At 32.7% G+C, this 13,806-nt stretch overlaps 2 protein-coding genes and 1 pseudogene across 3 annotated transcripts in view; all 3 read right to left on the minus strand.

Annotated features, from left to right (window-relative positions):
* The window catches only part of LOC111622420 (cholinesterase-like), a 13,481-nt gene extending 5,129 nt beyond the window's left edge, over positions 1 to 8,352 (minus strand). Inside the window, exons 1-2 of one of the 2 annotated variants that reach the window (XM_023364800.1) lie at positions 8,313 to 8,352; positions 2,356 to 3,829 (exon numbers count right to left, since the gene is read on the minus strand). In XM_023364800.1, the coding sequence (XP_023220568.1) occupies positions 2,356 to 3,829; positions 8,313 to 8,334 (1,496 nt within the window). In that variant the 5' untranslated portion in view covers positions 8,335 to 8,352. Of the gene's footprint in view, positions 1 to 2,355; positions 3,830 to 6,899; positions 6,958 to 8,312 lie in introns of those variants that run through there. The other variant, XM_023364801.1, reaches the window with a different exon arrangement.
* A 594-nt stretch (positions 8,353 to 8,946) lies between these two features.
* On the minus strand, positions 8,947 to 10,968 carry LOC111622412 (acetylcholinesterase-like). Its single transcript, XM_023364790.1, has 2 exons — positions 10,590 to 10,968; positions 8,947 to 9,138 (listed from the first exon to the last, which is right to left on the minus strand). Exons 1-2 carry the CDS (start codon positions 10,862 to 10,864, stop codon positions 9,105 to 9,107), a joined length of 309 nt encoding a protein of 102 aa, XP_023220558.1. The 5' UTR covers positions 10,865 to 10,968; the 3' UTR covers positions 8,947 to 9,104.
* Positions 10,969 to 11,121: 153 nt separating this feature from the next.
* On the minus strand, positions 11,122 to 12,104 carry LOC111622433 (annotated as a pseudogene).
* Positions 12,105 to 13,806: the final 1,702 nt, after the last annotated feature.

The raw sequence follows: 13,806 nt of genomic DNA on the forward strand, positions 1-13,806 counted from the left end.
GCTCTAGAATTTATTTTCCTTAAATTTACGATTTATGTATCCGTTTGTCATAAAAATTTGTCTTTCCACTTTTTCCCGAGACTACAAATATTCGAGTACAAAGTAATCGGTTTCGACTTATTTCTACTTAAGAAGTAGTTAAATAATTAAGCGATTAGGGAATTGGGGACATGAACAAAACCGTGATGAAAGAGCCGAAATATTACTTAAACAAAAGCCTAACCGAACTACTCTCTAGCCGAGTACAGTGGGACTGATTTTTTCGAAATATTACATGTAACAAAGACAAACATTTTTCCAGTTCGACGAGAGTGACCGAAAAGTTGTAAATTTTGGAAATTTCCGTGGACAACACCTGCTCCTAAAACGAATTAGTTAGAAAACAAACGACGGACAATCTATTAAGTTTAACATACTTAGACTTTTACAGCTATGGTGAGAAACGTTTAAAATTTACAAGGACCCTGTCGCGTCTTTTGACATTTGACATTGACTGCTATTGGCATCCTCGGGATTTGGCAGCTCACGTGCATGTACACACCGCACACCTAGCAGGACCGTCTCTGATTCCACTCGTAGGGAGCTATTGACTATGTGGTTAAGATTTAAAGAGTAAAGAATATTTTATGTTATTTTTATGTACGTTTCATTACAAAGCTATATTTAATTTTATAATTTTTCTTTAAAAGTATATTCATACAATTGAAGAATGTTTTGTACCAGGTATGTATATCCACTACACATTTTATTTCACCGAGTAAGTTTTTATAATTTTATTTTTAATTTTAGCCCTTATATCGTGGCTAGCGATTCGGNTTCTCCAAAAATAGTTATTAAATCCTTATTACCCCCGAAATATTCTATATTTTGATGGACCCATTTTAAGGCCATCACTTGATCCAACATACCCGCATTTACAGCCGCATTTTCTGAATCGAAATTTGCATATCCAAAAGCACCAATACGATAATTGAAGGAAACTACGATGACATTTCCTATGGACGCAATTACTGCTCCATCATATATATCCATATTCGCGGATCCGACGTTGAAACCTCCTCCGTGAATCCAGACCATAGTAGCAAATGATTCTCCGCACGTTTTCGAAGTAGGAACCCAAATATTAATATACAGGCAATCCTCATTTAATTCCTTTCCTTCAATATTCGCCCACTCCACCTCCCGATTTATTGGATCTTGCATACAATAATTGGATTTCTGCGTTGCGTTATAAACAAAATCCCAATCTTTAACGGGTTGAGGTTCACTGAATCGCAAGTCTCCGACAGGAGGTGTTGCATATGGAATTCCTAAATATGCATTAATGTATTTATCCAAAACTTTAGTCGTAATTCCTGTAATTTTGTCTTTGATGGATGTGTTTGCACATTGTTGAATGCACTGAAATATAAACCAAATTACCAAAGAACTTCTAACGAAAGTTGAGAGCTTCATCTGTAATTCTGTAACAGAAATAAAGATTTTAAAGTGTTTGTTTAGAATAATAATATTCTCTTTAATAAGTTTCTCTTTATTGCATACGTTTTCGCATTTCCTAAAAGTGTCGGTTGAAAACTATACTTTTAATTAAATATATTTAAGAAAGTCTGGTGTAATTTTTTCAACAGTTTACACTGAATATAGAATTTCTTTTGTAGTTGTAATAAATTGTCTTTAGTAAAACGACATTGTAGTGTTCTCACGATATACTTTTACATAAAATCTTATAAAAGTTGATATTTGATTTTTATTTATTCGTACACGGCAATGTGGCGCATGAACGATTTGAAAAGGAGGAAGCTGTCTTCCAAGAGATTTTTTATGGGAAAATGGCCTCTAGTTAGGTGTTACCAACACGAAGAGTTTTTATCAAAGCAAGAATTGGCATTTAGAGGGCAAAGGAAACCTATTGAAACTAATAACAGAGGTAATTATATTGAACTTGTTTATTTATTAAATACGTCAGATAAATAATCTATTAAAAATACATTTAAAGAAAGAATTAACTGATTGCCCCTGGAAGTCGGCTTGTTATAGAAACACAGCTTCCCTATCATCAAATGTCACGGCACGCCCCTGTGCGGCAACATAAAACTTGGATAATTTGCTTAGACCGAATACCTTCCGGAAGAATTACTATGGAAAACTTACCTCTAGTCAGATGTTAGACTTGTGAGAAAACCAGAAAATTTCAAGTGGCCATCTCGTTGGTGAGGTGGGAACTTGAAATCAATCAATTACCAGTGAATCAGGGAAATTTTCCATTTTTCAAAACTACTTATAACTACTTGATATGTTAAAAAAAATTCATACATGTATGTTATAACTGCAAGATCCTTAACGTCTACTACTCACCCAGTTTTAGCAAATGATGTCCACGCTTGGATTATTTTTTTGCTAAATTGCAATTCTTCCTTTTCATAATTTTCTCCATCGACAAAAGGCATTCCAAAAACAAAATAAATATCTTCAAAATGAGGTACGCCTATCCATTTCTTTATTGGAGATTTGATCCGAGTATGATTAAAGATGTAATGAAATACATTTCTGTTGTTTTTGGAAAGTTTCTCTGTTAAATGTAAAATTGGGCACATAAAATGTGCATCTCCTATGGCTTTAATTGTCTGTTTCACAATTGTTAAAGTATCATCATCTGCAACATTTCCTAAATATTCCTGCACAATGCGATTTAAAGATTCGCCATCCTTCGTAAAAATTTTACTAAGAAGAGACAGAGACTCTGACTTTGACAAAATCGGTTTTTCTTCATTTATTAATTCCAAATTTTGGAGACGTAAAAAGACAGAACCTTCATCTTTCGTTGCTCCAATTAAAATATCTACATCATGGAATTTACCATCATCAATACTTTGAAACGGATCTTCGGGAAGAAACGGAGATCCTTTCTGTGGGAGGAAACTTAAAACCACCTGTCTTCTTTGCATTAGTTTCAGTTCAGCAGCTGCTATGTCAAAAGGATTTGCATTCCTCATGCATTTCAACGTATCTTCTTCGCTACATCCTAATTCTTTAGATAACATTGAAGTGAGCTCAATATTGTTTTTGGGTTTTACTGTAAACAGTTCGTGATAGTTGCTTCCGCTTTGCAATATCGCTCTTTTGAATAGACCCTTTGTCATAGGAGAAATCAAATGATTTGCTACTGACATAGATCCTGCACTTTCTCCAAAAATAGTTATTAAATCCTTATTACCCCCGAAATATTCTATATTTTGATGGACCCATTTTAAGGCCATCACTTGATCCAACATACCCGCATTTACAGCCGCATTTTCTGAATCGAAATTTGCATATCCAAAAGCACCAATACGATAATTGAAGGAAACTACGATGACATTTCCTATGGACGCAATTACTGCTCCATCATATATATCCATATTCGCGGATCCGACGTTGAAACCTCCTCCGTGAATCCAGACCATAGTAGCAAATGATTCTCCGCACGTTTTCGAAGTAGGAACCCAAATATTAATATACAGGCAATCCTCATTTAATTCCTTTCCTTCAATATTCGCCCACTCCACCTCCCGATTTATTGGATCTTGCATACAATAATTGGATTTCTGCGTTGCGTTATAAACAAAATCCCAATCTTTAACGGGTTGAGGTTCACTGAATCGCAAGTCTCCGACAGGAGGTGTTGCATATGGAATTCCTAAATATGCATTAATGTATTTATCCAAAACTTTAGTCGTAATTCCTGTAATTTTGTCTTTGATGGATGTGTTTGCACATTGTTGAATGCACTGAAATATAAACCAAATTACCAAAGAACTTCTAACGAAAGTTGAGAGCTTCATCTGTAATTCTGTAACAGAAATAAAGATTTTAAAGTGTTTGTTTAGAATAATAATATTCTCTTTAATAAGTTTCTCTTTATTGCATACGTTTTCGCATTTCCTAAAAGTGTCGGTTGAAAACTATACTTTTAATTAAATATATTTAAGAAAGTCTGGTGTAATTTTTTCAACAGTTTACACTGAATATAGAATTTCTTTTGTAGTTGTAATAAATTGTCTTTAGTAAAACGACATTGTAGTGTTCTCACGATATACTTTTACATAAAATCTTATAAAAGTTGATATTTGATTTTTATTTATTCGTACACGGCAATGTGGCGCATGAACGATTTGAAAAGGAGGAAGCTGTCTTCCAAGAGATTTTTTATGGGAAAATGGCCTCTAGTTAGGTGTTACCAACACGAAGAAAACTAGGAAGACTTTGCGTGGGCAGCCCAGTGGGACAGCGCAAACCACAACCAGTTGTAATAACAAAATGTTAGTACTAAGAATAGAGAATGAATACAGTTGTCCCTCTATAGTCCGACGTTTTTTAATCCGACATGCTCAGTAGTCCGACGCACCTCCCGTCAAGGTACCCGTCCCCGTTACGTGTCTGCTTGCACAGAAGCATGTCGTGATGTGAATCTCCCCATCCAATTCTTACTCGATGACACACATTTCGTGTGTTTTATGTGAGCAGTTCTGTTCGAACAGTTGGAGTAGAGAATATTGTAAGTTACTGCTAGTAAAACAATGTGAAATATGTAATTATTTTCGGTAATCCGGACACTTTTGGTAATCTGACACACCTTTGGTCCCATACCTGTCGGATTATCAAGGGACAACTGTAGTTTTATTAATGCTTTCGAGGATGACTTTCTATAGGAAACCGACTCCTGTTTAGATTTAAAAAAAAGGGGGGCCAAGTATAACTCCATTTAATGAAGCACCAACCCATGATTAGTGTTTACTGGTTTTATTGTGCCAAGTATCACTACAGTGTTTACATTCTTTACAAGTAGAATATGAACATAGAAGAGCCGAAAAGTTACTTGATAAATTGATTTTTTTATTATTTGATATGCATAATTTAAGAAGTAAAATTTAAAATAATTATTCACCAAGAAAATCATTATTTTTATTAAAAATTATTTTAAAAATTTTCATAAAATTAAGAATAAAATATTTTTAAAATTAATAAAGGACTATAACTGAACTTTATGCGTTAAACTAAATATTTTGTTGATAAAATAATCTAACTTCAAAGTAGGGTATCATTTGTGATATCTAAATTTAGTATTTATTTGTAAATGCGATGATGTAGTTTGTATCTTATATTATATACAACGCTATATAAATTATAACGTACATAAAAATTGTTTGTGGTTAGACAACACCTATAATACTATACGTATGAAACTGAAAATCATGGATAAACAAAGTGTTTGTGGCACCAGTGCCATAAAGCCGTGCCACAAACGCTGTGTTTATCCATGAATTTGAGTTCCATAAGTATAGTGTTATAGGTGTGGTCTAACCACAAAATATCGTATGACAATTCGTTTTTAATTAGCGATTATGGCATTCAAAGAAATTGGCCCACTCGCTCCGCTCATGTGCCAAACTTCCATTCATGAAGTAATCGCCTATATTATAAACAAATTGCATAATATACTATTAAAATAAAATAAAATAGAATATTTTCTGCTGTAATTTTATAAAAGTAAAATTTAATATATTTTCAGTTAGTATTATATTTTCTCTGAACAGATAATTTTTTTGAAAGTGTGCACTGGAAAATTTTTACATTGTACCTGTACCTTTATTTTTTAACTAATATATAGGAATTGTATATAAATTAATATAGGGATTGTCCATAAATTACCTAATACTATTTTTACACTTTACAAAATCACGCATTACGTAACGCTATCGAACATATTCACCCCACATTATGTAACGCATATTCAAATCTACCCCTTAATTGTAAAGGAATAATACACAGCACGACGTTCCAAACGGTACTTTACTTACTTGTATGACGTATAAAGTTGAGGCAATACCGTCTGCACTTAAGAAACAAAAAAATATTACATATTGTTTATGATTAAAGTATTATGTACAGCAGGAATGTCCAACCTTTCTGTTTCTCTGGTCCACAATAAACTTGTGGCCCAGATCCTTAAATATACTTGTATATTTAAGGATTTACATGTCTAGATTATAGTAATAAGTATTAAAACTTTATCACGAAAAAGGATATTTAAAAAAATTACTTCTACAGACACTTTAACTTTCTACTTAGAAATAGATAAACTTATTTATTGTAAAGGACAAAAATAAAAATTTATTTGTTTTATTTGGGTCTTTAATTAATAATAATAATAAAAAAACAACGAAACGCCATTTTAAAGTGCATTTTTATTCAACAAATATATTTTTAAATAATATGTAGCCCAAAATGTAGCCAATGCGCCAAATGATATTTTTTACGCCAAACTAAAAAAAGGGTAGCCAAATTTGGTGCAAAGTTGCCAAATCATGCAACCCCGGAAGGAATACTAAATAAAGCTGGAGTTGGTATTCAAAGGTAAATTTGGAGAAAGGACAGAAAGGTCAAAAAATAAAAAGGTGTAAAAGTTAAATAGACCTTCTGTTATGCAAATATTGATCCTTAATTTTCCAACCTTTCTCAATTCTTTTTATTTTTTGCCTTTCTCTTCTTTTCCCGAATTTGGGGCTATAATCCTTTGAGTCACGACTTCAGCTTTATTTAGTATTTCTTCCTCATTCACACATCTCCAAATATTTGAAAATATTTCCTTTCTATTAAAAAAATAAAATATGTATAAAAGTTTACGGCTTTGAGAAACTTCTTTTTTGAGGTTTATGCCGTTGAAAAAAAATAAATACTGTAATAAAAGAATTTGTCGGTTTTGTTTACACGTTTATTGGGCCGCATTGGAACTTGCCTTGGGCCGCGGGTTGGACACCACTGATGTACAGTACAGTGTACACTAATAAAGCATGAAAGACAATTGTAAGTTAAGAATAAATAAGATAATTAATATAGAAAATACAACAAAAACTTTGTACCTGTTTTACTTTACGTATAAATTCTTATAGCTTTCTAAATGATTATACTTAATCGTTACATTTTCTATTTATAATAATTTTGTCAGTGCTTTATCAGAGATAATGTCTGATAAAACACTGATAGAAAATATAGTGTATGATCTATAAATTTCATAAAAATTATATTTTTGTATGACGTTTTCTATATTTTAAATGAAAAATAAATTAATATTTTAAATTCGGAGCTATAAATAATTTTATATTATGTATCGAGGTAATTAATTTTATTATTTTTAAAAATTTCTTCCATGAATAGTGTAACAGCTGTTTTTGTTCTAAGTGATAAATATGTGGAGTAAGGACATTTATAGATATGATATCTAATATCAAATTTATATTCCTAAGTAATGAGGGCGCTGTATTTATGAATTTTTCCATCAGTATCGGAATGGCTAAAAGCACTGAATACTGCTAATTAGTCACATGTTGGTGCCTGATCATGGAGTGCTCAAGTGAAGTTGTACCATTATATTCACGTGTCTAACGCCTGCAACGTGCAGTCTAAACATTGTAGATGTTGATGTATATTTTGTTTAGTGCACACTACTATAATGTGCTTTTGTTTTGTTTGCTCCTTAATTAGTCTGAAGAAAATACAGTGTATGACTACGCTAATAACAAGGCCCAAGATAGCGGTTTTTGGCGCCTTTTACGAAAAACCAAGAAATATCAGCGCTCTCATTCTACTAAAAGAGAGTACTTACAGATCTCTCATGCATTTACTAATGCAAGAGAAATCTGTAAGTACCCTCATGGACACAGAATGTGAACCGGTCAGAGATGGTTAAGAAAACAGGTTACAGGCTAGGGTCACACGATTTACACATATTGATACATTCCTGGCCAAGAGGTTGAAATTAAACAAGGGAGGATTTGTTTCCTCACCAAACACACCTAAGTTATTTGCGAAGCTATACCCCTCGGTAAAGTTGCAATTGTGCTTCTGTACTCTTAGGATCTTTTACTAAGCAGGTTTGGGGCACCTGCGCAACGTATACAGATCTTAGAACGCGCACACCTCATATGTTATACTTCGGTGTTCCAATTTAATAACAGCATATATTTACAAAAATGGGGAGTACCAGTCCCCTTTCGGGTGACCAGTGAGAGTTGGTTGTGCATCAGTTGGAGGGAAAAGACATACCTGGGTTTATATCGAACATTGTTTATAAGAGATACGTAGATTGTTTTCTGAAAAACTAAGCCGAATGTTAACGATTTTTAACCCGCGCCTATTCCAACCAACTAGCTGCACGCAACATCTCTAACACCCAAGGGACTTCCAACAGAAGTCATGAATGCAACCCTAACTTTATGCGCACTATAATAGAGTATAACCAGCAATTAAACATCATATATAAAGAAATTACTGACCATACAGGTACCAAGCTTGCATACAAAAAGTCCCACACGATATGTAGGTTATTACTCAACGGGAGAGACAAGACCAATGAACGTAGAGCCCCAGGGGTGTAGTGTCCAGTGAGGGACAACAGGTTCCAAAGGAATTTAGTTTATATTGGTTACACTAAACGCTCAGTACAAAAAGAGGTGCAAGAACATCGGTATGACATTGTAAACAAAAGGCATACAACTGCTCTGTCCACTTATGCCATTGATCCTGACGTGCGTGCTGATCTCCAAAATGCCAGGTTAATAAGGCAATCTTTCCGAACAGATCATATTAGGACCCTGGAAGTCTTAGATATACAGTATATAAGGCCTGCCTGGCTGGCAAATGTATTAACTTTAAACACGGTAACACAATATTATATGCATGGCGGTACTTTTATGAAAACATGGCAGTGCTAACATAAATTAATTTTTATTTACTATTAAGTTATATCGTAAAATTTTTGTGTATGGGTTAGTGTTATATATTATAAGATTTTATATTTTCCACCGTTTCATTTTTACATACGTTATGTGTTGTTCCAAATTTAAAAAGTAAAAATGTGCCAAAATATTAGACCTGTAACAGAAATTTATTGAGAATACAAATGTGATTTTTAACAACAATCATAATTCCACAAAAAAAAATTTAATTTAATTTAGTTATAATCATAAAATTCTTTCCAAAATTTGCTCTTTTCATCTTCTAGTTTTGTAAGATGGATATTTCCTAAAGTCGGAGAGAGATCTTCGTTCCTTTTCATCAAATTCTAATCATTCTTTTTCCATTCCATTATACGAAGGCTTCCTACAATAATAATAATTTTAAAAAATATTAAGAGTAATATTCTTCATTTGTACTTTCAGTTCAATTATTACTCTATAGTAGAAAATCCCCCATCAAGCATACTTCTTATGAGAAAGCAGAGATTGAAACTAACTGGCTCGTTAGATCGTTACTTCCGATTGGCTAATACAACAACACATGGTTACTATGGATGCATTAAAAAAATGTAAGGAATCCAGAAATATAATGAGGGCATATTTAAATGTAAAAATTTCCAATAACGTATTGCTTAACTTATCGGGCAACATTTAAAACTTCCCGTGTGGCGCCATCTGTTATGAAATTTTATTTTAAAAATTTTTTATACTTTTGATTATTATAAAATGGCAAAAATAAACTTAATTTTGAAGCTAATGTGTTTTTATCAAAAATTGTAAATGATAATAACCAGAAAAATCGTCATTAAATTCGATCCTACTCAAAATATGGCACACAACCCCTTTTATATCCCACTCTCTTGATCTTTAACCTTCAAAATTTAATTACATTAATTCCTAATACACAAACCACCCTACAAAATTTCAGACATTTTCTACAAAAGGCAAAGCAGTTAGTTATTAATCTCTAAAAAGGATGAACAAAATCCTGCCACACACACACACGTGCACACTAACATCCATACATACAAAAATCACCAAGAATTTTTTTTATATTTCTCGATGTTTCAATGTCCCCTGAGTTCAAAAATGTAAAAATGTTGGGGGTCATTTTATGATTGATTGCCATACTTTCCCTTTGTTACATATAACATATCCGAGAAAGTAAAAGGAGCCCATGACTTCGTTTTCGATGTACAGTAAAGAGGTATTAAAGTGAAAGACTCTCTGATGGACTGAGAGCATGTAACGGAATTTAGGCTCAGTGGTCAAAAATGAAAACAGCATTGCATGGAGCATAAAGGAAAATAGACGCTAAAAACGAACAATACACAATCCTTGCACTTACCTCTTCGTGTCCGCAACTGTAAAGATTGTGTTTTCCATGGCCGGCAGATAGAAGGATCTCTTTTATGGTGGCAACTTCAAAGTTCACCTGCGCCTTTTCTATGCGTAACAGGTGCAGAGATCGCTTCTTTCTTTCCGGCTCCGTTTCAATGCTACTGCAACACGACAAAGTTGCGCAATGTCCTAGTATAACCTCTTATATCACTTACACTCTCACACGTACAATTTCGTTCCATTCCGACACACCTTGGTGCGCCAATTTTTATGGAAATGAATATATAACAGTAAGAAATACAACATATAGAAAAATAAAGAAAAGGTGATCAACAGAATATTCAATTTTATGAAATTACTTCTGTAAAAATTGTTAACTACTACAAAATACATTCGATGTGTATCAGTAAAATGTATTTAAAACAGAAATTTTTTAATTAATAAAACTTTTTTTTATTTATAACAATTACTTACCCCGTTTTCGCAAACGATGCCCATAATTTAATTGTTCTTTTACTGAATTTCATTTCCTCTCCTGTGTAATCATTTACTCTGCTGAAAGATTTCCCAAAAACAATACACATCCTCAAAATGGATGGGTTTACCTCATTTTGAGGTATCCCCATCCATTTCTTTATTGGGGATTTGATCCGAGTGTGATTAAAGGTGTAATGAAATACTTTTCTATTGTTTTGAGAAAGTTTTTCTGCTAAGTGAAAAATCGGACATTTTAATAAACCGTGTGCCATTGCTTTAATTGTTTACTTTGCAATTCTGAAAGAAGCTTCATCTCCAATATCTTCTAGATATTCTTGAACCATACGGTTTGCAGATTCTGTATTTACTTTATAAGAATTACCCAGTATAAACTCAGATTCTGATTTCGATAAAATTGGTTCTTCTTTTATTAATTTTAATTTGTATAAAAGTAAAAACTAAATTCTTAATACAGTAATTGACTTTTATAAAAGTAAAAAAAAAAAAAAAAAAAACAGAACCTTCATCTCTAGTTTCTCCAATTAAAACATCTACATCGTGAAATCAACACTTTCAAACGGATCTTCGGTAAGAAATGGCGATGCTTTTTGTGGAAAGAAAGTTGCGCAGATGTTATTTTTTTCACTAATTCCTTTTCAGCAGCTGCTATGTTAATATAATTCATATTTCTCGTGCATTCTAACATATTTTCTTCACTACATTCTAATTCTTTAGATAGCATTTTCGTTAACTTGATATTAGCTTTAGGTTTTACAGTCACTAATTCTTGGTAGTTGATACCACTTTGCAGAATAGCTCGTTTGAATAAGCCCTTAGTCATGGGAGAAACCATATGATTCGCGGTTGAGATAGATCCTGCAGTTTTGTCGAAAACTGTTATCAAGTCCTTATCACCCCCGAAAGCTTCTATATTTTCATCAACCCATTTTAAGGTTATCACTTGATCCAACATTCCCATATTCCCAGCTTCATCGTCTTGTCCAAAATTTGCATAACCGAATGCTCTTAGACGATAATTGAAGGAAACAAAGATAACTTCTCCTATTGATGCAATAACTGATCCATCGTGTATATATATATATATATATCCATACTTGAGGATCCGGAAATAAATTTTCCAGCGTGAATCCAGACCATAGTAGCGAGTTTATCGCCACAAGTAGTGGATGCTGGAACCCAAACATTGATATACAGGCATTCTTCACTTATTTCTTTAGGATCACGATTCGACCATTCGGAGTCAATAAAAATTGGGTCCTGCATGCAGGAAGGGCATTTCTGCGTTGCATTATAAACAAAATCTTTAACAGGTTGATCTTTCCTAAATGGTAAGTCACCAACAGGAGTTGTTGCATATGGAATTCCTAAATATGCATTGACGTATTTATCTAAAACTTTAATTGTAATCCCTGAAATTTTGTCTTTGATGGACGTGTTTTCACATAGTTGCATGCATTGAAATGAAATCCAAATTACCAAAGCGCTTCGAAAGAAAATTGATAGCTTCATCTGTTATCCTGTAACATGAGTAAAATTTGGATTAAATTTTATATCTATGCAATGTAATGTTTTTAAAATTGTTGTTATTTATTGACCATTCATTCTAAATAGAATATCGCGTAAAAATTTAATATTTTTTCATATAGCTGATATCTTTTAAATCAAATAAACGTTAATTTAAAATTTGACTATTTTGTATTATTACCTGTATTTAAATTTTAAATAAATATTATTTTTATTGTGTCATATGATTTAAAAATTTTATTTATCTTGTCGATCTCTGTTCACTTGGAATGGTAAAGTTCGATGTTGTAATGTTTTATTTAAGGGAGAAAACTGGAGTCAAACTATTGCTATATCTGTAGAAGGATAAAAGTTATATTCGATATCACCATTTATCACTTATAAACCTGATATAACGGTTGATTTTTACTGTGTTACGATTATATAATACCGTAATCTTAAGTCTTTTCATTTATTAAGATATATTATAGAATAAAACATATGTAGAATGAAAGCTATTCAAATAAAACCTTAATAAAACGGAAACCTCTCAAACCGGAAAAATATTCCATACCGTGCGAGTCCAGTTTAAACAGGTTTTACTGTGTTACTAATACTAGCGATTCAGTGGCTCGAAATGAACCACTCATTAGTAGTTCATTTCGAGCGACATGCACCCATTTCCAATCCTACTGAACTCCTCTCAGAAGTATCTTGAAATTTATGTCAGTAAATTGACTTTTTGGCCACTCTGTTTGGACCACTTAATTCGATTACATATTATTTATATGTGCGTAAATTTTTAATAAGTTCGAGTAATTTAAACAGGTACATTTGTGACGATGAAGTAGAGATGTAGCCATATAAGACAGCGTTAACCCCACTAATGCTTTTGCACCTTCATATCAGCAGGTCCTAATTAATTGTGCGTCACCTCAAATACAAGGCCATGAAGGCTTGAATACAAGTGGGTTAATGCTTCTGTTATCAGGAGTTATAAACTGGTCAAATTGATCAATATGTATACAGTAAACAGGAAAATATAAATACATTTGTAGATTATTATCGTTTACACTTATAGGACAATTCTGTACTTTAACATAGGTTTTCCAATAATAATAATAAAAAAATAATATGAATATTAAAATCCCAAATTCAATATTTAATACGTGCAGGTAGGTAATCCTTACATGGAATTAATGGTTTCTCTTTAACACAAAGATTTGTAGCAAACCACTCGCAACAGGGTATCTGAGGAAAACCCATTAGATATAATTTTTTTTTAACCAATTTCTATAGTTTTTATAAATGTTTATTGTCTGCTCGTTCTCGTCAAAATAATCAAACATTGGAAATCATGTTTAACATCTATGGAAAATCTGCTTATTAAGTTTGACAGATCGGAATAAATTAATGGAATAAGTCAAAGTCCCACAAACTAACGTTCATACATACAAATATTACCCCCTCCACGAAACTTTTTACATTTCTCAAAGTTTCAAGGTGCTCTGAGTCCAAAAATGTAAAAATCTTGGGGAGGGGGCATTTTTGGACCGATTGCCATACTTTCCCTCTGTTATACTAACAGCCGGGAAAGTAATACACACGTGCTAATGCGACTTTCTCCAATTTTGCATAAAAGACGACAGTAACGCAGCTCTATCGGGAATAGTTATTCCTAGAACGAAAA

Source organism: Centruroides sculpturatus, unplaced genomic scaffold (genome assembly GCF_000671375.1).
Source record: "Centruroides sculpturatus isolate CEXI.00-Female unplaced genomic scaffold, Cexi_2.0 scaffold195, whole genome shotgun sequence".
Lineage (NCBI taxonomy): Eukaryota > Metazoa > Arthropoda > Arachnida > Scorpiones > Buthidae > Centruroides > Centruroides sculpturatus.

What these genes read in the sequence shown, in the direction of transcription:
- LOC111622412 (XM_023364790.1), bottom strand. Translation starts at nt 10,864, where the DNA reads ATGGCACACGGTTTATTAAAATGTCCGATTTTTCACTTAGCAGAAAAA. An exon ending in GCATCGTTTGCGAAAACGGG is followed by an intron (nt 9,139 to 10,589) that starts GTAAGTAATTGT and finishes TTATTATTGTAG; the next exon opens with GAAGCCTTCGTATAATGGAA.